Source organism: Zalophus californianus, chromosome 3 (genome assembly GCF_009762305.2).
Source record: "Zalophus californianus isolate mZalCal1 chromosome 3, mZalCal1.pri.v2, whole genome shotgun sequence".
Taxonomy (NCBI): Eukaryota; Metazoa; Chordata; class Mammalia; order Carnivora; family Otariidae; genus Zalophus; species Zalophus californianus.
The window spans coordinates 30,134,156-30,159,990 of NC_045597.1; the positions used below are offsets into that span (position 1 = coordinate 30,134,156).

Below are 25,835 nucleotides of genomic sequence, written 5' to 3' on the forward strand. Positions count from 1 at the left end.
AATGCCATGAATTTGTGATTCCTTGAAAGAATCCAAACCTTTCATCTCAGGGACTGCTATTAAAGTGGATGTGTTTATCAAAGGCCAGATCTAGTTGATAGCTCACCTGACTGAATGCTTCTTGGAGATGAACTTTTCACATGGGAGGATCATCACATTGCTCAGTAATACATACAATTACCTTCCCACAAGTCTAGCGCTATTTCCTTAGATGAAAATTATACTGCCTTCCTCATACTCACCTTTCTCCCAATCACTGTTTTAAACGTTGCCACTCAATGTAATTTCATCATGAAGGCATAGAGGAATAACTTTGGGGGTTCATACTTTAAAGAAATCATAATAAAAACTCTACTGTTGCCACTAAATTTATGCCACTCAAAGGTGACAGCCTTGTCATCTGTTTAAAAATTTTGTGCTCAGTCTCTCAAACAATGTCACATTAAAAGTCAGCTAAAAGAAAAAAAATTCATTCCCCTTTTTTTTCTAATAAAGGATTCAATCATTGCAGTGAAAGCTGAATAGCTCTTTCTTGCTGTAAAGGGGGAAAGTTCTCTGATCACAATTCCAAACTTACAAAACCAATAAACTAGGAAAATTATTATTTGTAATTGCAAAGGAATTCTTATTTTTTTCATATATGGTTTCACTGAGCCTATATTTTACCGTCAGGATCTTGCATGAGATCATTTCATTGACAGAACATAAATTATAAGCAGAACCAAAAGCAAAGGAGTCTGGAAAACAGGGTTCTCAGGCTTCTAGCCCTGATATGCTGGGGAGAGCATAAAGAGCATGAAATTAAATGTTGATAATAGATGGATAGATAGATAAACAAAAATCAGCATTTATGTTCACATCTTTCTTTATTTTGTTTTCCTTTTTGTCTTTTTTTGAATTTGAGTATAGTTGACACACAATGTTATGTTAGGTTCAGGTGTACAACACAGTAATTCAACTTCTCTATATGTTATGCTGTGCTCACCACAAGTGCAGCCGCCATGTCTGCCCATTACAACGCTATCACAATATCATTGACTATATCCTCTATGCTGTGGCTTTTATTCCCATGACTTATTTATTCCATAACTGGAGGCCCACTACTCTTCACCCATTTTTTTTTTTTGGAGGGACTTCTTGTTTTTACTGATACTTATTTTTTTAACAAGTCTGCTATATGGTAATGCAGTATTTTATTTATTCTCTTCATTAATAACTAATACTCAAGAACTTTTATAATATTAATATAACTTAATCTAAAAGAATCAACTTACTTTGTTTACATTTCAATATTGGGTACGAGAGAGAGTCAAAATAATTATGGTCAAAATTATTATATAAAAAATTATAGTAAATGCTCGGTGTTAGTCTCCATACAATTTAGTTTTTGGCATAAAGTTATTTAGTTGCCAGGAAGAACATTTGGTTTACTTCACTAATAGGAATATCTCTTAATGCTGGGATGGCCTCTTCTTGGTATTTCTTCTGCTGTTGATTTTTAGCATAGTTATCTGTGATTGTATGAATGGAGTTGAGTGGAGAGGTACTCATCATGTTTATTCCAAATAAGAGTACATAACCAATTACTATAGTAATGAGGAAGTAGACGGGCAATGCAATTGTCCAGTATTTTTGAGGCCAATAGGTTAATCCTAAGGAGTTTAGCCAAGATTCAGGAATAAATGCCCACATGAGATACAGGATGAAGCCAAATTGGGAGCTTAAGAAAAGAACAAAGCCATAAATCGCTCTTTCTGGCAATGGCGACGGTGAATTTTCCACCATTTTCCCTGTGGTTTTAGACGATCTTGGGTCCTCGAAGCGCTCACTCAGGACCCTCCCGACAGCTCGGCCACTTCAGCTCCAGGTCCCCCGCGCAGGCCCCTTCCAGAAAGCCTCCGCGGGGGCGAGAAAGGGAAAAACTAAAGGAAAGGCCGGGTGTCTAAGGCGCCCCCCTGGCCGCCCCCTCCGCTCCCGCCCAGGCGCAGGCGCACCGCGACCCTTGCCGTCCCTGAGCGCGCGAGCGCGGGGGACTGCCGGATTGCTCTGCTCGCCGCCGCGGAAGAGGGCCTCTTCACCCATTTTTGCCCATCCCCCCGTCCTCCTCCCCTGAGAAAGACAAACACCATGTGACTTCACTCATGTGGAATCTAAAAAACAAAACACACAAATAAGCAAACAAAGAAAAAGCAGAATCAGGTCTTATAAATACAAAGAGCAAACTGATGGTTGCCTACTTCCACATTGTTTCATGCTTTCCCCTGTATATATGGAGAGAGACAGCCATAATATAGGATATATTCATGTGAGACAGACACACACACACACACACACACACACACACACACACACACACACACACACACACACACACACACACACCAGTCAAGTTGGTACACACACACATACTTGCCGATTATCAGCTGCTTGCCAGAGACCACGCCACCCATACAGAGTGTTTCCTGTATGGAATCATCTCTAGGTTCTTCCACATATAGAGATGGTTATAACACTGCTTCGTGAAAGGTCATCCCTCACTTTCCTAGTACACCTTCTTCTTAATGTTGTCACAGTTATTCAGCAATACATAGTTTAATCAAACAAAAAATAAATAAATAAACAAGCCAGTTAGACCTGGCAATCCCACTTCCCATTTATGAATTAGATGAGGAAGGCTTTCTTCCTAAGAGTTTGTCTAGAGCAGCCAGCTGGGTGCATTTTCAAAGGCAGTTTCAGCATGTGCTCTTGTGTTTGTATCTGAGCAGTCTCTTATTTGGCAACATTTCTTGAATATCCACACTAAAGGGAAACAAATAAAAACCACAGACATTTCCTGGATGAACATACTTTCTAGTTAGTTTCCTGAGCACTTTACATATGTTTATGATCATTATTAAAATAAATATGCAAGGTAAATATTATCCTTATTTCTCCAATGCAATAAAATAAAAAGGAGAAATTGTATATCTTACAAAACCCAAACTCCAATCTAATTGCCGTTTATATGGAAACCCAGAGGAAGTGCTGCACCCACAGGCTCACTCTAGTACAGAAGTGCTGGAAGAGGATGCAGAGCCAAGTAGCCAGGAGAGTCGGGTAAAGGGAAGGACAATTACCATATGATCTCACTCATATGTGGAACTTAAGAAACAAAATAGAGGATCCTAGGGGAAAGGAGGGGAAAATAAAACAAGACGAAATCAGAGAGGGAGACAAACCTTAAGAGACTCTTAATCATAGGAAACAGACTGAGGGTTGCTAGAGGAGAGGGTGGGTTGGGGGATGAGGTAACTGAGTGATGGACATTAAGGAGGGCATGTGATGTAATGAGCACTGGGTGTTATGTAAGACTGATGAATCACTGAACTCTGCCTCTGAAACTGATAATACACTATATGTTAATTGAATTTAAATAGAAAAATTATAAAAAAATAAAATAAAATTCAAAAAAAAAGGGAGGGATACATAAAACCAAAGGTTGCTGAAGCACATCAATTGCCCCAAGTCTTTTAAGCAAAAACATAACATTTCTACAAAATGCTTGCATTAATGCCTTACAACACTTAAAGCAATATGCCTAAATGAGCATCAGTTTGTGCTTCTAACATGCCAGTCTTCCCTTAACAATGGATAGTTTTATACACTAAATTTTTAACACCACACACATAAAAGCTCCACACAGTTTTGACTATATAATCCCTTCCAAGGAAAGTTCAGTGTCTAAGGGTAGCTCTCTATCATGAAGAATAATGTGATATGGCCAGAGTTCACAGAACTCAGTTATGGCAAAACACAGAGCTCACCTTGCATGGCAAAGGCACTGACATTCCCATGCTCCTGTCGCTCCTCAAGTTTATGGACTGGCCACAATAAATCACTGGTCAGATTTACAGTCATTCTAGTTCTGTCATGCTGATAGTGGACCCAGGCAGAAGGAGGAGGAAACTGAATGATACTCTAGTAAATAGACAGCTAATCTGGACAATGGAGGCCCAAACCACTTTCTCACAAGAGGGAATTTCGAATGGCCTTAGCTGCCTCTTTGTGTCAGCCATACGCTCTTGGCCCTAGTGTCCTTCAAGCCTTTAATTCTCTGGGGAACAAACAATATCAAATACAGGACCTTGCCTTGGAAATAAGTTTCTGAAATGAGAAAGATCAACTTAATAAACAATTGAGGCTATTATTTAAGTCTTTTTTTTAAAGATTTTATTTATTTATTGATAGAGAGAATGCCCACCCACAAAGCAGGGGGAGGGGCAAAGGGAAAGGGAGAGAGAGAGAATCCCAAGCAGAGCACAGAGTCCCACGCAGGGCTCCATCTCACAACCCTGAGATCATGACTTCAGCCAAAATCACAAGTCGGATGCTTAATTGACTGAGCCACCCAGGCGCCCCAAGCCTATTTTTTAAAGCAAAAATTGTTTCTAACTTGGAAATGTTTTTTTTTTTTTGTATACAATGTATGTTTTTAAGTATACAAAATCTTTTTTGGATTTTTTTAATTTGAAAAATAATCTTTAAAATCTTTTAAAAATCTTTTGGCATCTCTGACTCAGTTTATATATTACCCAAACTGCAAAGACTTAGCCCACCTCTCTTCCTAGGGAATGGTATTTGATATTACTGGGTTCCTGTCATTCAGACGTTCATGTCTTAAAATACTCAGAGACCTAGTTATGCTGAGCCATCATTCTCCCTGCTTCTATAGGCCACCACAGGGCTCCTGCAGACCTCAGAGCCACAGCATAGTAGTATTCCATGGTCCCTTCAGTTCATCACAGTGGTCTTCATTTCCAAAGGAAATTTCACCTAAAATTTCCTTACAGTCCTATTCAGCATGTATTGTGACTTTCACTCTAAAGATGTTATATAGCCAAAATAACAAATTCAAGCAATTAAAACAACAATAGGGTTATTGTGGTGTCATATAGACATAAAAGCTGATTAGCCATCTACCAACAAGATTAGAATTACTATTATTGAATTATATTGTTCACCCAAAACCACCAAGCACAATTCCAAGGGGGATAAAGCATCATTTGGCAAACGGTGGCAAGTGGATGCAGATCTCATGACACAAGATAGTGATTCTCAATCATCCTCATTTGTGCCAGCCAACCGGCCCCAGTCATTATAACCATATTTAATGTGACCTCAACCCAATTGCAGCCACATACATGCAGAGTAAATTTTTGATCCTTTGAACTAGGAAATGCAACGCTACATTGATCAAATAAGATTTTTCCCAAAGCTACAATCTAAGGCAACTCAGGATAGGTAGACAAAAGCAAGAGAAGATGATCACATGGTCTTGTCACAAATCTAGTTGTATCTTCTCCTGAATGAATATACTAAAGCTACATCAAAGGGATTCAAGGGTACAAAATACTTTTAAAGAAGATTTTTTTTCTTAATATGGGCATTTTTGGCAGTTACTCAAGAATAACTCTTAGTCTCTTAATCTTTCGTCTTTCCTAACAACTAATTCTTAATGTAATTATCTCCACACTACCATAGGTAATTGTATATGTGTCTCTAAGATTTAATCATTTATATTATTTTTGTATTAAATTAATGTTATGGACCTGCCTGTCATCCCCATTCATCAGGAGTAATAACTATGTTGTTCTTACTCTTCCTCCACAAACCTATGTCCTCTGTATTCCTTTGGGAGATAGATACTCAATGGTATTTTATAAACAAAAATCCCAACAAGAAAGATACATATTTTAATTGCTTTTCTTTTCTAATCTCTGAAATACCCATTTTAATGTTCTGTACATTGTTTCCTATTCATTAATATCAAATCTTTTAATACAACATCAAGAATAAATATGTAAATAAATATAAAGATGTTTCAAATTAGAAATTTTATTTCAACATGTATTGTAATTGCTAACCTCCTTTGTTCCAAATACAAACTTAAGAAAGTGACATTTACCTCCAATTTCCAAGGAAATACCTTTGCTTGCATGTTTATAGTCTGAATGTCCTCTACTAACAAAATTTGAATCACCTTATTTAATTTTCTAGTATGAGTCTTGCTCCCACAGGTTGCCAGTTCTCTCTTCTGTGCATGATCTCTTTCTCCTAGTAAACTATGGATTCTTCAAGAATAGGAGTGTCATTTAATTCCCATGAACACACAGGACTGGCAGACTAAATGATGTTTATTGATGCTTTTACTATATCTTATAAATCATCCTGGTCTAAAATTCACTACAATAGAATAATGGTAATTATATCATTGCAGTCATTACAGGTCATATCTTTTTATTTCCAAGAAAATATTATAGCATTTTCATCTAATTTTCTTGGAAAAAGAAGAAAACGAAGTACAAAAACATAAGGACAAAAGTTGGGAAATATTATAGCACACAAAATAGTATTCATATACTATTACTAAAATGATCAAGTGTTTGAAACTAGTTGTAAAAGTGCCAAAATATAAGGTGACATTTTGCAGAGTCAAGCTCATTTTCAGCTCACTAAAATGTGTATTACCTACATACATAAAGGATTCATTCTGGTCTAAAATGGAATATACTCTTCCATGAAAGTATTACATCTGATACTGTTCTACTGGACTTAAGGCAGAGAAGATGAGCAAGCATTTGGGCCAAGATTTGGAGATTCAGAATCTAGGTTAGATGCAGCTATCCTTTCAACCTGAAAGGAATAAACAACCTTATTTTATTTTTAAGAGCTCATTAGGGCTATAGTAAGCAGAATAATAACCTTCCCCCACCCCACCCAATATATTCATATCTTAATTCCTAGAATCTGTGAATATACTGTTTTACATGGAAAAAAAGATTTTGAAGATGTGATTAAATCAAGGATTTTGAGATGGGGAGATTATCCTGGATTATCTGGGTGAGCCCAATGTAAAGGACCCTTATAAATGAAAAGAGGGGGGCAAGAGTGTAAGAGTCAGAGAAGGAGCTATGAGGAGGGAAATAAAGTCAGTGATGAGCGTGAAAGACTTGATTGGCCACTGCTGTCTTTGATGATGGAAGAGGCCACCACAGAAGGAATGCAAGCAGACTGTAGAAGGGGGAACCAGCAAGGAGCAGGTTTCTCCTAGAGTTTCTAAAAGTAACACAGCCCTGATGACACGTTGGTTTTAACCCAATGAGGCCATTCCAGCCTTCTGACCTCCAGAAATGTAGAAAATAAAATTATATTAAGTCACTAAATTTGTGATTGTAGCAGCAACAAGAACTCTGGTCCAAATATTGCAATTTTCACATTGAAAGAATTACTGCACAATTTATACCTACAGGAAGACAATGAGGGAAGGAAGGAAGGGAGAAAAGAAGGAGGATTCTAATACAGCAAGTTCACAAAAACACTAGGGTTTCTCAAAAATTCAAAATTCGGGGGATTTTGTAGAAATGAGCTACTGAGAAGAGAAATGTCAGAAGCAGACAAGTTGAGAAAATTCAGGCAAAACAGTGAGTGTGGGATCTCCCAAGCACAAAGAGAAAATGGAAAGAGCTTCAAATTAATGAATACAAATGTGACTGAATGGGATTGAACATCACCGATGCTGGGAATTACCAAACTAGAGAGCATATTCTCATGTGACCTTCATGGAGTGAGACTTGGGTGTGTGCACAAGGCACCACCAGTGCCGCGGGGAGTGCCACGGAGGTGCCACAGAAGTGCACACACTCAGTGAGTGGATGAAGGCCTGATGATCAGGACTGCAGCCAAATTCTTCTTCCCAGAGACAAAGCTGTTTTCTAATTTAATAAATAGTATCCCCCAGTGAGCCCTAGAAACAAGGAGGGCTCCAATCCATTCCAGTTTGCGTGAGCATGGGGAAGGCAAGCAGAGTTAAGATTAACAGCTTACTCATCACTTCTTCAGTACTCCAACCTTCACCCTGGCAACACTCACTCAGAGCCAGCTCCGGCTTAGAGCCAGGAAGGTCAGATCTTCATTGCCTGCAGCAAATTTAAGCAAGAAGATAAGCAGTGTTGCATCACTGTACAGATTTAGAAGAAAGGCAAACAGGGAACTGTCACTTGTATCTCATGACTTTGGCTAGATCAAACTTTTTTTAAGAGTAGTTTTTTTTTTTTTTTTCCAATTAGAAATGATCTTGAGTGCCAGGCTTAGGAGATTTTTTGAAGTGGACAAAATGTTTTTGATCCTCTTGGGGCACTTGGGTAGCTCAGTTGTTAAGCGTCTGCCTTTGGCTCAGGTCATGATCCCAGGGTCCTAGGATCAAGCCCTGCATCGGGCTCCCTGCTCCGCAGGAAGCCTGCTTCTCCCTCTCCCACTCCCCCTGCTTGTGTTCCCTCTCTCGCTGTGTCTCTCTCTGTCAAATAAATAAATAAAATCTTTAAAAAAAATGTTTTTGATCCTCTCACACCACTGCTTGGCTTCCTCCCCTGCCCTCTGGCCTTGCTCAGCTCAGAGTCTCTCTCTGCATTATACTTCCTGTGTTGTGTCTTGCTGCCAAGGGTCACCCCTCATCAGGAGTAAGGGCTCCATTAATTCCCAGCTGATTAGAAAATGCTCTGCTCCCCAACTCCATCCTCTACTGTGCTGTAACTGTTAGCAGGCTAAAGTGTTCCTCCTCAGGGTGTCCTGCCCTTTAACGTGCAATGAATGGGGGACCTTTCGTGGTCTCAAGAAACATAACTTAGCACACAAGATTTTCACCAAAGAGGCTTCCCATCCAGCAGAAGTCTTATTGTAAGTTTGATAAAGGCACTCCCCTGCAAGTCCTGTCCATGTGAATGTGACACTCCAAGAGTCAGAGAGATAGCATCATTGCAAGCTGAGATCAAATCATGTACTAGAAGATTCTCTCCATTGGCTTGCAAATGAACAAAATGATTGGAGGAAGAGTGAAACTATATTATGTCATGAACTGCTCTAGTGTTTTTTTTTTTCCTGTATGTGAGGTTCAATTTTGGAAGGTCCAACAAACATCCCTAAGCTGTGCCTTGCTTTTGTAAAGTTAGTGTTTTCCTGCATACAAAGATGTCCTTTTGTCCTTGGAAAGGATTCTAATAGAATTTCACTGGATTATGAGCAGATCTGCCAAGGGTATATTTTTAGTCACCTTTGGAGACCAGTATATTCTATACCAGAATCTCCAAATTCTTAAATACATTATATGAAGTTGTTTTGTTTTGTTTTTAGGAAGTGATACTATTTTCCAAAAAGATACAAACTGTGTAAATGCTGCTGCAACACATAATGTTATGCTGATCCAAACATAGTGGTTAATAGGAAATGCACTTTGGGAAATAATTCCTGTAATGTAAATAGTATCATCTTCCTTACAGCGTTAGTGTAGCAATGGCACATGTGGCCTGGGGTTGACTCTCCAAGCCCTGGCAAGAGGTTCATTAGTGAATAGGGTTGTTTAGGTAGGTGTGATTTGTCAATAGATCTAAGGTGGTATATATAGTGATCATTTTTGTGACTATAAGCACTAGAAAAGCTATTTTAAAATCACAACTGGGTAAAGACAAAAATATAGACTGTAATCATTGTGGTTGTTACCTATCATTTTAGATCTATTCTTTTGTTGGTTGCCACTAGCAACAAGAAAATCAAGCTGAAGAAATTTTAATCAAATAAGTATTGCTCTTTACCTCCCTGATCATATATATACTCTGTTGCACTGAAAGGTAGGCAATTTCAATAGAAATCAATAATCTGAGATATGAATTCTTCGGATGGGACTTTTTATTTATCTTAAAACAACAGTCATCAATCATAAAGATTAGGTTCTTGGAGCTATGAAAAATAACCTCCACTGAGCTCAAGAGCATCTTTTTGCTCTGCAGCATGTGGAACAGTGAGATTGGCTTCTCTAGCCCTCATAAACAGAAGCAGAGATAAAATTAAATATCCAGTATTTGAACCAGAAATTGATCTGAGCTCTAACATTGCTGATTGCAACCCTGAGGGTTGTTTTTTTTTTTTTTAAGTAGTCTCTACACTCAACGTGGGGCTTGAACTAATGACCCTGAGATCAAGAGTCGCATTCTTTATGGACTGAGCCAGCCAGGCACCCCCTGCGGGTTTTGATCATTAGAACGCAGTGAAAATCGAAGACGTTTTGAAAGAAAACCTTAATTAAAAAAAAAAATTGTAATAGCACAAAAAGGATAGAAGTGAAGTCCTCTCTTTTTTTTGGAAGTTACTCTTAATTGAGCATTAATTATGCCAGGCACTGTGCTAAATGTTTATGTAACTCCTTTAACCATCACATGTCTACAGATACAATCTTATTTTTCTTTTCTTATACAAGGGGAAACAGAAATTCAAAGAGGTTAAGTAATTAGTCTCAAGTCACATGGCCAATGAACGGCAAAGGAGAGTAAGGCTTAGTCTGTGCTTCAAAAGCCTTCTCCTTCCAGTCTGCCACACTGGCTCTCTGAAAATGCAAACGCTACTAGTCACTCAGAGTTTATTGTATTACAGGTCAAGGAGGGAAGAACACAGAAGACCTCTATGTGCCAGCACTTTACATGCATTATTTCCTCTAAAGCACAGTGTAACCTTGTGAAGTAGGCATTAAAAATATTGACATTCAAACCCCTCAAGGGACACAATCAAGATTACAGAAATACTAGGTGGCACAGCTTGTATTTGAAACCACGTCTGTCTGACTCAAAGACATATTCTTTTGGCTCTCTCCATGCACCTCTACAAAGTGGAGCCCTTCGATAATGCTGGTATTTGTGGACTGAACAAAAAAATCATCTTAGATGAGGCTTTTTTTATTGACTGTAGTTAGCTTCAGAGGACAATATTAGTCCTATGGCATAGCTAAATCCATATATATCACAAATTTCCAGATAACAAGTTCTATATTTTCTACTTTTCAGTAGATGTCACAAATCTCCTTTAAACACTTTGGGGGAGGGGTGTTTGTTTCTTATTTGACAAGAGAGAAAGAAAGAAAGAAAGAAAGAAAGAAAGAAAGAGAGAGAGAGAGAGAGAAAGAAAGAAAGAAAGAAAGAAAGAAAGAAAGAAAGAAAGAAAGAAAGAAAGAAAGAAAGAAAGAAAGAAAGAAAGAAAGAAAGGAGAGAGAGAAAGAGAGAGAGAGAAAGAAAGAAAGAAAGAAAGAAAGAAAGAAAGAAAGAAAGAAAGAAAGAAAGAAAGAAAGAGGAAGGGAGGGAGGGAGGAAGGAAGGAAGAAAGAAAGGGAAGAAAGAGAAAGGAAGGAAGGGAGGGAAGGAAGGAAGGAAGGAGGGAGGGAGAAAAGACACAATGAAGCAAAAGTATGTTATGGTGAAATCATATAATAAAATGCAATTGCTTATGCATAAGCTATTCAAAACTTTTTTGAGAGAGAGAGAGAGTGAGCCAGCACGAGCAGGAGGTGGGTGGAGGGGGTTGCCAAGGGAGAGGGAGAGAGAGAATCTTAAGCAGGCTCCACATCCAGCACAGAGCCCAACACAGGGCTTGATCTCATGACCCTGAGATCATAACCTGAGCAGAAATCAAGAGTCCTATGCTTAACCCGAGCCAACCAGGTGCCCCAAACTATTCAAACTTTTATTGAGTCTTATGACTGTCACTTAAGAAAAGAAACTAAACAAAAAAATCCAAATTCTAATGAAAACTAACACCAAATATTCATTGATCAAATTGTCATTTTCCATAGCCCAAATTGTAACTTAACATTCTTACAAAAGTACACAGCATTTGCAAATTTCAATAGCATGTTAAATGGAAGAAAGAACATGTAGCCCTCTCTTCCAGACAGTACTCTCCTGGAGACCCTATACTAAGACCAAATGCAGCTTTGCCGGCACTACATCTTTTTTTTTTTTTAAGATTTTATTTATTTGAGAGAGTGAGTGAGTGTGTAGGAGCAGGGGGAGGGGCAGAGAGAGAGGGAAAGGGAGAAGCAGAATCCTGGCTGAGCGTGGAGCTCAATCCCAGGACCATGACATCATGACCGTGACATCGTGGCCTGAGCTGAAGTCAGACTCAGACGCTTAATCAACTGAGCCACTCAGGTGCCCCAGGCCCTACATCTTGAATGGAATCCACACGCATCTGTATATTGCTGTGAACCAGCAAAGATAATGGCAATGAAAAATGAGGAAGAGGTTTTTGTCAACAGTGCTGAAGGGGAAAGAGAGAAATTGGAGGCATAGAAAAGTGGCAGGCATTTACTTTATTTTGAGCAAGATAAGATTATACTCAAATTTTAAATTTCAAAATGCTGTTAAAAAAAATAATACATGCCTCAAAACACTACGGTAAAACAAGAGTGGCGACAAAACCCTTCGCATGACCACATGACCCAATGACACCCTGTCCCCTCAGCCCAGTCACCCTCACGATGGCATCCCTGGACCACTCAGCTTCTACCGCTCCGAGTCTTGGCTTTGTTAAATTTCTCGGTTGTTTTTCTTTAATTTCACTGATTTCTATTATCATTTCTTTCCCTCTATTTATTTCCACCTCACTTTGCTTTTCATTTTCAACCTTCTTAAGATGAAACCTTAGAACTTTGATTTTAGACCTTTCTTCTTTCCTAAAAAAAACATTTAAAGATTAAATTTCTAAGTGCTGCTTTTGCTGCATCTCACAAAGTGTGATATGTTGTCATTTTGTTATCAGTTTGAAATATTTTCTAATTTATCTTACTACTTCTCTGATCTGCAGATTATTTAAAATTTGTTTAATTTCTAAAATTTGAGGTTTTCAATTTCCAGTTTAATTGTTCTGGTTAGGAAAACATACTTTGTACAGTTTTAATCCTTTCTGATTTATTGAGGCTACCATTATTATAGCCTACCATTATTACCATGTACATTTTTAAAAAATACATAGTTTGTAGCTGCTGGGTGTAGCATTCTATAAATATCAGTTATGTTCTGATGGTTGGTGGTGTTGTTCACATCGTCTATGTCTTTACTGACTCTTTTGTCTAGTCACTTCTCAATTAGTGAGAGAGAAGTACTGAAATCTCCAGATATGATTGTGGAATCTGTTTCTCCATTTAATTCTGTCGATTTTGCTTCACAGGTTTGGAGGTTCTATAATGAGCCATGGTGGTGTAGTAGAATAGAAATATTTGGTCTTTGTCTCTGGTTCCTGGCACAGAACTCCTAAAACGTCTGGAATTCACCATCTTTTGTATGCTTATGAGATAGATGTGGCAGGGACCTAGGTAGCTTCAGAATTGGGACTGGCCACCAGAATAGCCAACCAAGTGATTAGACGGAGAGAGGAACTGGAGATTGGGTCAATCACCAATGGCCAATGATCTAATCAATTGTGCTTACATAATAAAATTTTCATTAAAAAACTGGGTTTGGGGAACTTCTGGGTTGGTGAACACATCAAGGTGCTGGGAGGGTGGCATGCCCAAAGACGGCATTAAGCTTTGCACACCTTCCCCCTATACCTTGCCCTAAACATTGCTTCCATTTGTCTTTCCTGAGATGTATCCTGTATAATAAACCCATAATTGTTAAGTGCTTTCCTGAGTACCATAATTCATTTTAGTGAATTATTGAATCAGAGGGAAGGTTGTACAAACCTCATACCTTGTAGTCAGGATAGCAGGAGTGTAGGTCTCCTGGGGATCGCATTTGTGACAGGTGTCTGAAGTGAGTATAGGATTGAGGGACTCAGCCCTTAACTCAGTCCAAGTAGTATCAGAATTCAATTGAATTGAATTGTAGGACACCCACTTGGTGTCAGAACATTGGAGAATTAGTCGGTGTCAGGGAAAATACTACACAGGGGTATTAATATCTGTATTTGCTATGGTTTCCTGTTGAAGTGATTCTTTTCTAATTATGAAATATTCCTATTTATCTCTAATAATACTCTTTATCCTGAAGTCTGTTTTATATGACATTTGTATGGTATATCTTTCTATATCCTTATATTTAAAATGTATCTCTTGCAGACAATATATAATTGCATCTGGCTTCTTTTTTTAATCCATTTGACCTTTCCTGTGTCCAACATTGTCTAGTAGAACTTTCTGTGATGATGGAAATGTTCCACATCTACACCATCCAATATGAAAGCCACTATTCACATGTGGCTATTAAGCCCTTGAAATGTGGCCAGTGTAACTGAGAAACTGAATTTATAATTATATTTCATTTTAATTAACTTAAATTTAAATAGCTACATATGGTAGTAGCAGTCATATTAGACAAGACAGGTTTAGTTCATTGACTTTTAAGGTAATTGCTGATATGGCTGGATATAGGTCTACCATTTTGCTTACTTTCTGTTTGTGTTCCTCTTGGATCATTTCTATAGATCACCAAGTTGTCTGATGCTTTACTTTACCATTAGCTTCCCTGCACACTCCCTTCCTCTCCTTCATCATTTGGAAGCACATAGCCAACATTCAATATTCAGTTCAATGATTTTCAATTATTTGAAGAAGTTCCTGGATTCACATATATGAACCAGATCATTCCTCCCCTTGGTTCCTCTACTATATTGTACACATTTATCTCTCCTGGTACCTTTAACTTTATTATTAGGTTATAGCCCTGTCTCTCCCTCCTAGTTACCTATGTTTTATTCATCTTTGGTCTTTGTAACACTGATTTGTTCTCTTAATACTGTACTGATTCTTTTGTAAATCTCATGAAATCATTTTGTAAATCTCATGAAAAGATCGACTAGAAGGAAAACCATTCCCTATTAAAACTTTTCTTTGCCATGGACTGGACAGATGTTAATAATGCTATTCTAGCTTCATCAGACTGAAAAAGTTATGAAAGAATTGCCTCTCAGAAAAACACCTAACAATAGCACATCCTTTGTCAAGACAGTGCCTTGTTGCTATTAGATTGAATTGAAATCCACATCAATGGAAATAATTTAATCAGCTAAAGGGATTCTGGATTCTAGCAAAAAGAGAATGTAGGATTCTCTCAGAGGTTGTGAAATCGGCAGCAAAATATTTGATATTCACTAAGGAGACAAAGTCACCTGTTGATTTTCACTGCATGTCACCAGAAGGATAAATTGAGTAGACCACTTGGCATAGTCTCTGAACTTCAGCAGGTATATCAGAAAGAACAAAGGCTCTGAAGTAAAATAAACCTAGTTTTGAATCCCTGATCTTCTATTCACTAGCTGTGCAGTCTTTGAGATGTTCCTTAATCTCTCTGAGACTCTGCTTCATCTATAAAATATGAAAATTGATACTTAATTTATGCCATTGTTATAAATACTTAAAATTATATATATATATTTTTATTGAGGTATAATTAATATTCAATGTTATGTTAGTTTACTCCATGCTCATCATGATAAGTGTACTCTTAATCTCTTCATCTATTTCACCCATCTTCCCAACTACCTCCTCTCTGGCAACCACCAGTTTGTTCTCTATATTTAAAAGTCTGTTTTTTCATTTGCCTCTTTTTTCTTTCTTTGTTTTGTTTCTTAAATTCCATATATGAGTGAAATCATATGGTATTTGTCTTTGACTTATTTTACTTAGCATTATATCTTCTAGGTCCACCCAAATTGTTGCAAATGGAAAGATTTCATTCTTTTTATGGCTGAGTAATATTTCACTGTGTATATACACCACATCTTCTTTATCCATTCATCTATCGACAGACATTTGGATTGCTCCCATATCTTGGCTATTGTAAATAATGCTGCAGTGAATACCAGGATGCATATATCTTTTTTAACTAGTATTTTTGTTTTCTTTGGGTAAATACCCAGTAGTGGAATTACCAGGTCATATGGTAATTCCATTTTTAATTATTGAGGAACCTCCATACTGTTTTCCATACAGTGGCTGCACCAATCTGCATTCTCAGCAACAGTGCAGGAGGGTTCCTTTTTCTTGACATCCTCACCAATATTTATTATTTCTTGTCTTTTTGAATCTAGCCATTTTGACAGGTATAAGGTGATATCTCACTGTGGTTTTGATTTGCATTTAATTTGTGTCATTTGTTATAAGTACTTAAAATTATATATAAAATGCCTGGCAAATAAAGTTTGCATTGAATAGAAAACATTAATATTATTTTATAAGCATTCTCATTATTATTTTTATTTATAGTATACATTTAGTCCAGTTCATTGGAAACAATTTAGGGTATATTAAGGCTGACTTGATAACTACTCTTGGCAATATATTTTGCTTTGATAACTACTCTTGGCAGTATATTCTGCTTTGCACAAATTCAAAAACCTCCAGAGTTTTATTTTATTGTAGTATTGCTAGGATTTATAAATCAACCTATATGAAAGGCATTTCAGACCAAGAAGGATTCTTCTGGATCACATGTCAACAATAGAAAATGCTGCCACTTACCAAGAACTGAACATGTGTCAGGCATTATGCTAAATACTTTACATGAATTATCTAATTTAATTTAATCCTTACAATAACCATTGGAGGCAGGAGCTATTGCAAAAGAAGAAAACAAGCCTTTGAGAGGTTAACAACTTGCCCAAGCTCATACAGTTAGATACAAAGCTGTGATTCAAAGTCCTGTTTCTAAAGCCCTTATCTTTTAATTACCACCCAATACTGTTTTCCAGATGACCCAAATCCTCTATTATCTATTCTTACTACACCTGGAGGCCAATCCAGGGTTGCATCTACTTAACAGTAAAGGCAATAGTAAAACCAACATGAACCAGAAAAGAAAATGCCTTGCCGTTAGGAAACCACATCATTTTAAAGGTGCTATGAATTAATGTTTCTAATAAGGCAGGGGTCAACTGATATTGGTAGGCATTAGCAGTCCTAACACTACGATTAGCATTCTTCCAAACACGTTGCTTTGTATTTCACTATTGCTCACAAAGGTTCACCTGACGGAGCTGTCCTTGCACCTGTTTACCAATGGAGAGAAGAGAACCTGCTCATATTCACACACACTACTCACACAGAGTGAATCACCCTCAGAGCTAGTGAAAGAACAAGTTCTCTTCTCCATCATAAAACTTCTTTCCACTTTGTTGCATTAGCTTAATGAATGACAAACTTCAGTATAAAAGAAAAGATGAAGGAGGCACCTGGCTGGCTCAGTCAGTAGAGCATGCAACTCTTGATTTCAGGGTCCTGAGTTTAAATCCCAAGTTGGTCATGAAGCCTACTTATTAAAAACAAAAAAATGAGGATTAAAGGGAGCTACAGCAGATATTGAGATCCATCCACATTTGTAAATGCATTAGGGGACAGGAAACCAATGTTCTAACCTGAGGACTTTTAGCTGAATTGAAATATTCTCTTCCCCCATATATCTGAAATTGAAAACGGTTCCGTGGTCCTTATTAAAATTAATACAAATATCACTCTTAAAAGGCACACTATGACAGAGCTATAATCAAGGCAAAAAGGGATTTTAATTGGCCTTTCCATTGTTCAAGAAAGGAATGTTGGTTTTAATTTCTTAATTTTTGCAGTGTGTGTGTCTAAGTGATATGAACTGAAGTTTTAAGATTTAAGTTTTACTAAACTCTTCTTAAGAAACTATCACTACAGGGCGCCTGGGTGGCTCAGTCGTTAAGCGTCTGCCTTTGGCTCAGGGCACGATCCCAGCATCCTGGGATCCAGCCCCGCATCCGGCTCCCTGCTCAGCGGGGAGCCTGTTTCTCCCTCTCCCACTCTCCCTGCTTGTGTTCCCTCTCTCGCTGTGTCTCTCCCTGTTAAAAAATAAATAATAAAAAAAAGAAACTATCACTACCATTATCATTTGCAATTAATCAGAGAAGTTCAGAAAGCCACTAATTCCAACAGAATTCCTATGTCTCTTGCTATGAATCAGGTTGCCCCTAAGTTCCCACTTAATACAGAAAGGCTGTGTGTGTGTGTGTGTGTGTGTGTGTGTGTGTGTGTGTGTGCGCGCGCGCGTGTGTGTGCGCGCGCACGCACGCATATCTGAAAGAGAAAAAACAATTTCATATTTTTTAGAGTCTGGATTTAGCTATTTTTTTTCTAGTGGCTCATCTAATATAAAATAAGAAAAATGGCACAAGAAACTGAGTAGAAAATTCAAAGAATGTTTCAATACTAAAATATACAGTTTCAGGGCTCATATTTTTGGTTTCCAAAATCTGAAAAGATCCTATAAAAATTATTTATAGATTACAGTATAAGGAGAGAAGGAACTAATCTACCTAATGCATTTTCTTTGAAAAATAAAGACTGGCATAGTTTAATAAGGTAAAAATCAATAGAATGCAATCATTTTACATCTTTTCAAACTAGGCAGACTAGGATTTTCTTGATTAAGAAAGACAAAAGGACACCTGCCCTACCGCCCACCTCGCCACCCCCCAAAAAATCAAGGGAAAGTTGAGGTAAACCAGAACACCCAATAGAGTTGTACATTTTGTGTACTGTTTAAACATGCCTGACTAAGGGAGCAAGTGGGTTTGGAAATCTATGCTCTAGTTGTGTAGCTGGACTCCATGGCTCTCTGGAAGAATTTCTTTGCAGGGCTAGGCCACATCAGGGAGAGCTCATGTGCCCAATGGATTGCTTGTCCTAATTTATCCACCCTGAGAGAGCACTTTTTCTAATTTATGAAAGGCCCTGTAGAGGCTGGGTGTGGCCACTGAAAAGACCACATTCTTCATGATATGCCTTTTCTTTGTTTAAATCTAAAATTGTTTGTGCTCAATTTCTTACATGCTTCATTCATTCAACAAGTATTTATTGAGCCCCTTGGCTGCATGTGCCACCAATACAACCAGGAACAAACCATAGGCACCTGACCACAAGTTGCTGTCAGTCTAGGTACATGGAGACAAGTAACCAAAGATTACAATGCAATTACTTTTAGCCTCTTGTGTGGCCATGTTCCTAAAATTACCATGACCATCAAACCTGAAACTGACAAAATTAAGATGTAGTAGAAAATAGATGTAAAAGGATCTCATTTCCACAACAAACCAGATACTCCCATTTTAAAAATCTGCTCCAACAACAAATATTTCTCTTACCTAATTTCACTCAATTATTCAGAAAACATTGCTGCATCCCTGTAATCTAGGAAACTGTAGAATTTCCTACCAATTTCACTATTTCTGAGCTAAATCTAATACAAACTTTGTTAGTATATAAACTGGGGCAGGTTCTATGCCAAAGTTTCTGACTCATTAAATATGGATCATAATACTACATTTATTCTACAATTGTTATGAGCATTAAATGAATTAAATTATATAAAGTGACTAGTACATAATAAATATTCTCTATTTCCTGCATTTATTTTAAAGTTTGTAAATCTAATATTGTTGGCAAGTTTGAATTTAATCAGTGGTTTTTTGTTTTTGTTTTTGCACTTCTATTTTCCATTGGCCTATTTTCACAATTCCAATAAAATTTGTATTTACCGCATGAGACTTTCACAAGCATTGTGGTAGTTGAGGGCTGATTTTCTGGATCTGAAGAGATAATGGTAAAAATATTGGTTCTGAAACTATACAGTCCTGAGTTCAAACCAACCTCTGACACTCCTCAGTCCAAATGTATCTGACATGAGGATCATCTGACAAGAGGATCATCTTAGAAGCAATGTGTGTATGTAAGGCTTATTTCCTTCTCTCCCTGAAAAGCTACCGTTAAACCAACAGTGTGTTGGCTGTAGTGTTTTGAGCATTTGTTGTTCTTTGTTTTTGTTTTTACAACCTATGGTATCTTGACATTTAGGAAACACAGTAATCTATGTAATGGTAAGAAATTTATTTAAACTCCTTAATTTGCCATTTCTTCATTTGTAAATCTATTTTACTCATAAACCTATTTCTTAAAGTTGATAGAAGTAAATGAAATAATACATACGTGGTGCCTGGCATAGTGCCTGGCATGTAATGAATGATTTATACATGTTAGCCATTAATAACTGTATCCACATTTTGCATTGAGAGGATGAAATATAAATCGATCCTCATTCTCTGCAATAAACCAAAAACCTATCCCCAGAAGGGTCTATAGAAGAAGTCATTATCATTGCCTTTTTAAAGAGAAACACATTAGGAGATTAGAGATTAGATTCTAATTTTGTCATTTACATGTAAGTGGGGGGATTGCTGTAGTATGGTGGCTCTTTTGAAAGGATGAGTAGAGTCCAAAGAGAATTGGCAGATCAGCCTCCTGGAAATCATCTGTGGAATTCATCCTTGGGAAAGTGACTTCTAGAATAAGGTCTGGAGGATGAGCAGGAGTTAACCAGTTAAGCATAGGGGAAAGAGATCTTCAAGCAAGAGGAACAGGATGCACCAAGAACTGAAGGTGAGAAAGAGCCAGGTGTGTTTGAGACTAATCAATGTTATTCATGAAGTTGTACTGTGTTTACAAAATACTGCATATTTGACCATAAGTAATGAATGTACTTCTTTCAAGATCAGAGGATCATTCCAGATCACAGAACTTTAGATTCTTAAAGATTTCAGAGATCAAACTAAAGCCTTTCCTTTTTTGAGATAAGGAAACCAAAGTTTGGATGAATGAAAGAGAAAAGGAGGTCAATAGAGAGAAGGTGGCTAACATGATGGGCACCTATTATGTGTCAGACAAGCGACATTCTGTACATACAATAGATGAGGAGGCTGAGACATAGAGATGTTAAATAACTCACTCAAAGCCATAACTTTAGTAAGAGTAGAGCCAGAATTCAAACCCAGATTTACAATCCTCCAGCATATTTGACATGCATGTACTGAAAGGCTAATCTGTCAACAGTTCTGACTAGAGTCATGCATGCATGGCTAGCCTTGTAAATAATAGGAGGACAATTCTGTATTTTCTAGTGGACAAAAGGAAGAAAAGAACTGTTTTACCACACAAAAGACCTACATTTATTGTCTTCATACTGAGATTCCAATGAAGCTATTAGACGTCAAATTAAATGTTGATTCTGGGCAGGAATGACATGGAACATATCTAACCACTGCTACATACAGGTACCAACTAGTCAGAACAGATGTCATGGCCCAACAAAAGGACACCTCAATACATCAGAACAGATAACAGTAAATAACCAGTTCAACGCACAGTGTAGGGCATGAATGTCAGCCCTGCTCAGAGGTCTTTGGAGATGAGATGAGAAGCAGAGACATGGTTGATGAGGAGCAGGGACATTGATAACAGGAAAGAGGATCTAGAGGCTAAAATGTGAGGACCTGCTTTTAGGAATGGGATAGAAGACAGTTTCCAGAATTCAACGATATAATGCTTATCAGTCTTGTAGCAAGGCACAAGAGTTGCTAGAAAGAGTGAGCACGGATCAGATGTTTGCATATTTGGTGCTAGATAACCTGAGTATTGACCTAGAGTTCCCTACAAAGGATGGAATTAGTTCAGTGGTCTCTAGGGTTAAACTGAACCTCCAGGATGGAGATTGATTACATGGTTCAGCTGTGGGGAAAGAAGAAAAACACTGGGACTTCGAAAAGAATATCATTTGAAAAGAATACCATTTTTGTTAACAGGGCTGGCTTCCTTTCTTCTTTCCTCTTTCTGTTTCTTTTCTGTCTGGATCAGCTAGAATCAGTTTCTGTTGCTTGCAATCAAAGAATAACTATTACATAAGATAATCTGCCTTATTATCGACACAACATCCTTATTAATTCTATCTAAGCTCATTAGCTCTTTGAACAACCAACTCCTTACTCATTAGGTATTTCTGCAGGTGTTCGTGTAATTTTGTGGGTTTAGCTGTAAAATATTTCAATTCACGATAATGGACAAAAACTACTTGAGTAAGATTTAACCATGTAAATAACGGACTTTCCCCCCATGATTTTATATTGAAGAGGCCGCTCTCAGTTATTGACTACTGCCAAGTTCCAACGTTCTCTCTCCACAGCCTTATCCTTTGGTTCATGCTGCTTTTCCTCTCAGAAATGCCCTTCCTACCACCTCCACCTGTGGTAAGCATATTTATTCTCAAAAGACTGATTTAAATATCAACTCTGCAAAGCCTTCCCTATTTCTCAGGTTAGAACTAATCACTCCACATCTGTGATTCCTGGCAACATCACCTCTGTTGGAACAGTGCTCAGGTGTGCCTTGAACAACAGATAACCGGGCTTCTCAAAGAATTCATCGTAGATTACCAGAGTTATGACAAATATAAAAGCCATATCTATAACTCATTGGCATAAAGATGAATGTATTAATATTATACACTAAAACATTTACTTTGACCTAAAAGTTCATTTCTTTTTTCCAATTTCAAAAGAAAGTAAACCTTTTCTGTTTAGTAGAGTGGAACCTTGGCACTGTGTCCACTATCTCATGAGGAAGTTTTCCCTGTGTGCATGTGCTCTTATACATTTTTCTCATTCATGCAATCCACAGCTCAACGAGGCTTCTCTGAAAGATAGGTTTGGTTTCAGAATATGAGGATAGGATCAAACTTGAGATAAGAGTAAATGATTCAGCATTAAGGGGGTTCTCTTAAAGGAGGCTTTTAATTTTTTCTTAATTGAATGACTTAAATATATAATGATTCTTTTTTAAAAGAGTCCAAACCTATTGAAAGTTTGCTAGTTAAACGTCTAGTTTTCTATAGAACGTTTTTCTAGCTAGAACCAGGGCTACTATGGGCATTAACAGTCATTTGTTTTGTTTGCAGTTTACCAATTTAGAGCAATATTTGAGTTAATCTGAAATAAAATAACTATCATTTGTGTGATACTTTACAATTTATAAAGCACTTCCACATATATTACTCATTTAATCTATATCTTACCTTGAAAGGTCGGTGTCTTTTATTTTTCATTTGACAGGCAAGAAAAACAAGCCTCAGATGGATGAAGTGACTTCCCCAAGGTCACACAGCTGGTAGTACAGAGTCTGGGACTCATGCCCTTAAAGTGCTTCTAATCCCAGACTCTCATATTCCTTCCAGTACATCATGCTGCCCATAGGGGAAAAAAGCATCTATGTAAAAACATGCATTAAAGAGTTGAGCTCATACTTCCAAGTAGATTGATGTTCTTTTAGAAAACCTAATGGCATTTTTATAGATGTCATTGTTATGAGTTTAGTTCTAAAACATTCAACAAAAGATGGTTGACAAAATTTATTTTCAGTGGAAGTCAAAATTAACTGAACAATATTTTGAATTTATATGAAATTCTATGGATCATGAACTTTGATAGAAATTATAATAAATATGTCCGGAATGGACAGATAAGATACATATTTTTAATGTCAAATTCCAAGTCTTTTTTCCTTAGCTTGTTAGATCTCCCTTTCCTTCCTTTCTCTTCTCTGTCTCTTAAGCCTCACCTTAGATGTAGACCCCTTTCATACTCTCTTTTGGTAAACAACCTAAAACAAACTTTTCTGTGAGTCATCTTTTTTTCTTTAAAATTTTTTATTGTTATGTTAATCACCATACATTACATCATTAGTTTTTTGATGTAGTGTTCCATGATTCATTGTTTGTGCATAACACCCAGTGCTCCACGCAGAACATGCCCTCTTTAACACCCATCACCAGGCTAACCCATCCCCCCACCCCCCTCCCCTCTAGAACCCTGAGTCTGTTTTTCAGAGTCCCATCGTCACTCATGGTTTGGCTCCCCCTCCGATTTCCCCCCCTTCATTCTTCCCCTCCTGCTATCTTCTTTTTTTTTCTTAACATATATTGCATTATTTGTTTCAGAGGTATAGATCTGTGATTCAACAGTCTTACACAATTCACAGCGCTCTGTCAGTCATCTTTTATCAACCTCTTTGCTCCTGAAAGGGGTAATTTCCTCACAAATAAAACAAAAAGGAGTGCATGAGTGGCTCAGTCAATTAAGCATCTACCTTCAGCTCAGGTTCCTGGGATTGAGCCCCACATCAGTCTCTGCTCAGGAGGGAGCCTGCTTCTCCCTCTCTCTCTCTGCCTGATGCTCCGCCTGCTTGTCCTCTCTCTCTCTCTGTCAAATAAATAAGTAAAATCTTAAAAAAAAAACAAAAACAAATGGAAGAAAGGAATGGCATTGAGCAAGTCTGATCTTGAGTTCTATAAACCATGAAGACTAACTCATACATTATCTAGAAAAACAAATGAGGGCTATTAAAGTCAGCATGAGCACTCACTCTTCACAAGAAGTTTGGGCAAAACAAAGAATGAGATTTTAGAGATTTCAGGACTGTAATCCAATGCCAGGCAATACATGAATCGACCCTTTCAAGTAAAAATTTGATAGTAGTTTCACAGTTCTGGGAACTAGTGTGACTGAAAAGAAATTATTTTAAGCCAAGTTTGCAAGGTCAGGAAGTGAATAACTGAATAACTGAATATGAACATGTCATCCCAGTTCAATTTCATTTTGATTACCCACAGAAGAAGGATCAGGAAATATTTATAAGATTTTTCTGGAATGCATTTCTGCAGTTGAAAAATATTATATTTTGCTCAGAAATAAAAATCAAACTAATTTAATTTCATAAATGTCTTGATATTATATACCTTGCCACATGGTAGTCTCTTCCATTGTGATAAGAATATAAATAATTATACTATGTGATTTTTAAATAGACAACTTAATTTCCTTTTACATTCTATATTTCTCAACCTTTTGGTCTCTGGGTCACAAAACAAAAGGTATGTTTCAGGTGCAGCCTCACGAAGCCAGTGCTGCACATATTGCTTTATCCACAACAGACATCCTATCCAGAAAGTCAGCAATTCAACCAAATGTTGCATTAAAACCCAGCTTCATATAGCAATGAAGTATTTGAAGTAATGTTTGCACAGTGTGTGTTCCTTGTCCTCAGGCAATTTGCTGCCACATTAGTGGATTTCATTTGAAAATCTAAGAATAATATTTATCCCCCATATTTTACTGACTGGTATGTGGAATAGTCTCCAAAACTTGAATAAATGTTATTGGAACTAAGAGGAAACAGTCAATACAAATGGAACACTTCATAGGCAGATGGGCTTTTGTAGATTCCTTTAAAAATGGTTTTATGAAAGGTCAGTTATGAATCAGGTGTGTGTCAAGCACAAGGAATACCAGGATGAACAAGACATAAACCTCAACCTCAAAGAGCTCAATGAGGGACTATCATTATCTTATCTCCAAAATCTAGCATACAAATTGGCACAGAGCAGGTGCTCAATAAATATTTGATGAATCAGTGGAAGAACTGCTTAATATTACAAAAAGACTGCTATGAACACAGACACACACAGGAGTTCCAAGCCAGAGGGTCAGAGGGAGTAAAAGAAGGAGGTATGAATGGAATGGAAGGGATAATAATAGGTGTGGCTGGTATTAGACAACATGACTGAGAAATGTGGTGTGGAAAAACATTCCTAAAGTGAAAGATACAAGTGAATTTTATCAGAAAGGAAAAAGGAAGGTAATGAAGACACCCCTCCACCCTGAAAAAATGTACAGTAAAAAATTTATACTAGAGGGGCGCCTGGGTGGCTCAGTTGTTGAACATCTGCCTTCAGCTCAGGTCATGATCCCAGGGTCCTGGGATCAAGCCCCGCATCGGGTTCCCTGCTCCACGGGAAGCCTGCTTCTCCCTCTCCCACTCCCCCCTGCTTGTGTTCCCTCTCTTGCTGTGTCTCTCTCTCTGTCAAATAAATAAAATTAAAAAAAATTTATACTAGAAAATCAAAATTTAAGTTGAAACTGAAAACTTCATTGATAAATGAACATTTTGTGTTAACTCAAAGTATAAATTTTAAAACAAAATTTGGAGACTTTAATTAAAATTTGCCATTAACAAAATCATCATTGTTTTAAAACTTCCATTTTTTTCAACCTTTGGAGCCCCTATGCTGAATCATGATAGACTGTTAAAACATTGTTTTCCCATAGTATTCATTAAATAGTTTTTTTTAATTTGTTTTGAAA

At 37.4% G+C, this 25,835-nt stretch overlaps 2 protein-coding genes across 7 annotated transcripts in view; both read right to left on the bottom strand.

The window, feature by feature from the left end:
* Positions 1-25,835, bottom strand: part of SCEL (sciellin) — a 302,338-nt gene that overhangs the window by 159,534 nt on the left and 116,969 nt on the right. The window lies entirely within an intron of this gene.
* Positions 1,353-1,800, bottom strand: LOC113920170 (phosphatidylinositol N-acetylglucosaminyltransferase subunit P-like). The gene has a single exon (XM_027590444.2). It carries the CDS (start codon positions 1,783-1,785, stop codon positions 1,399-1,401), a length of 387 nt encoding a protein of 128 aa, XP_027446245.1. The 5' UTR covers positions 1,786-1,800; the 3' UTR covers positions 1,353-1,398.

Excerpts from the sequence above, each read along its gene's own strand:
- LOC113920170 (XM_027590444.2), bottom strand. The coding sequence starts at position 1,785 with ATGGTGGAAAATTCACCGTCGCCATTGCCAGAAAGAGCGATTTATGGC.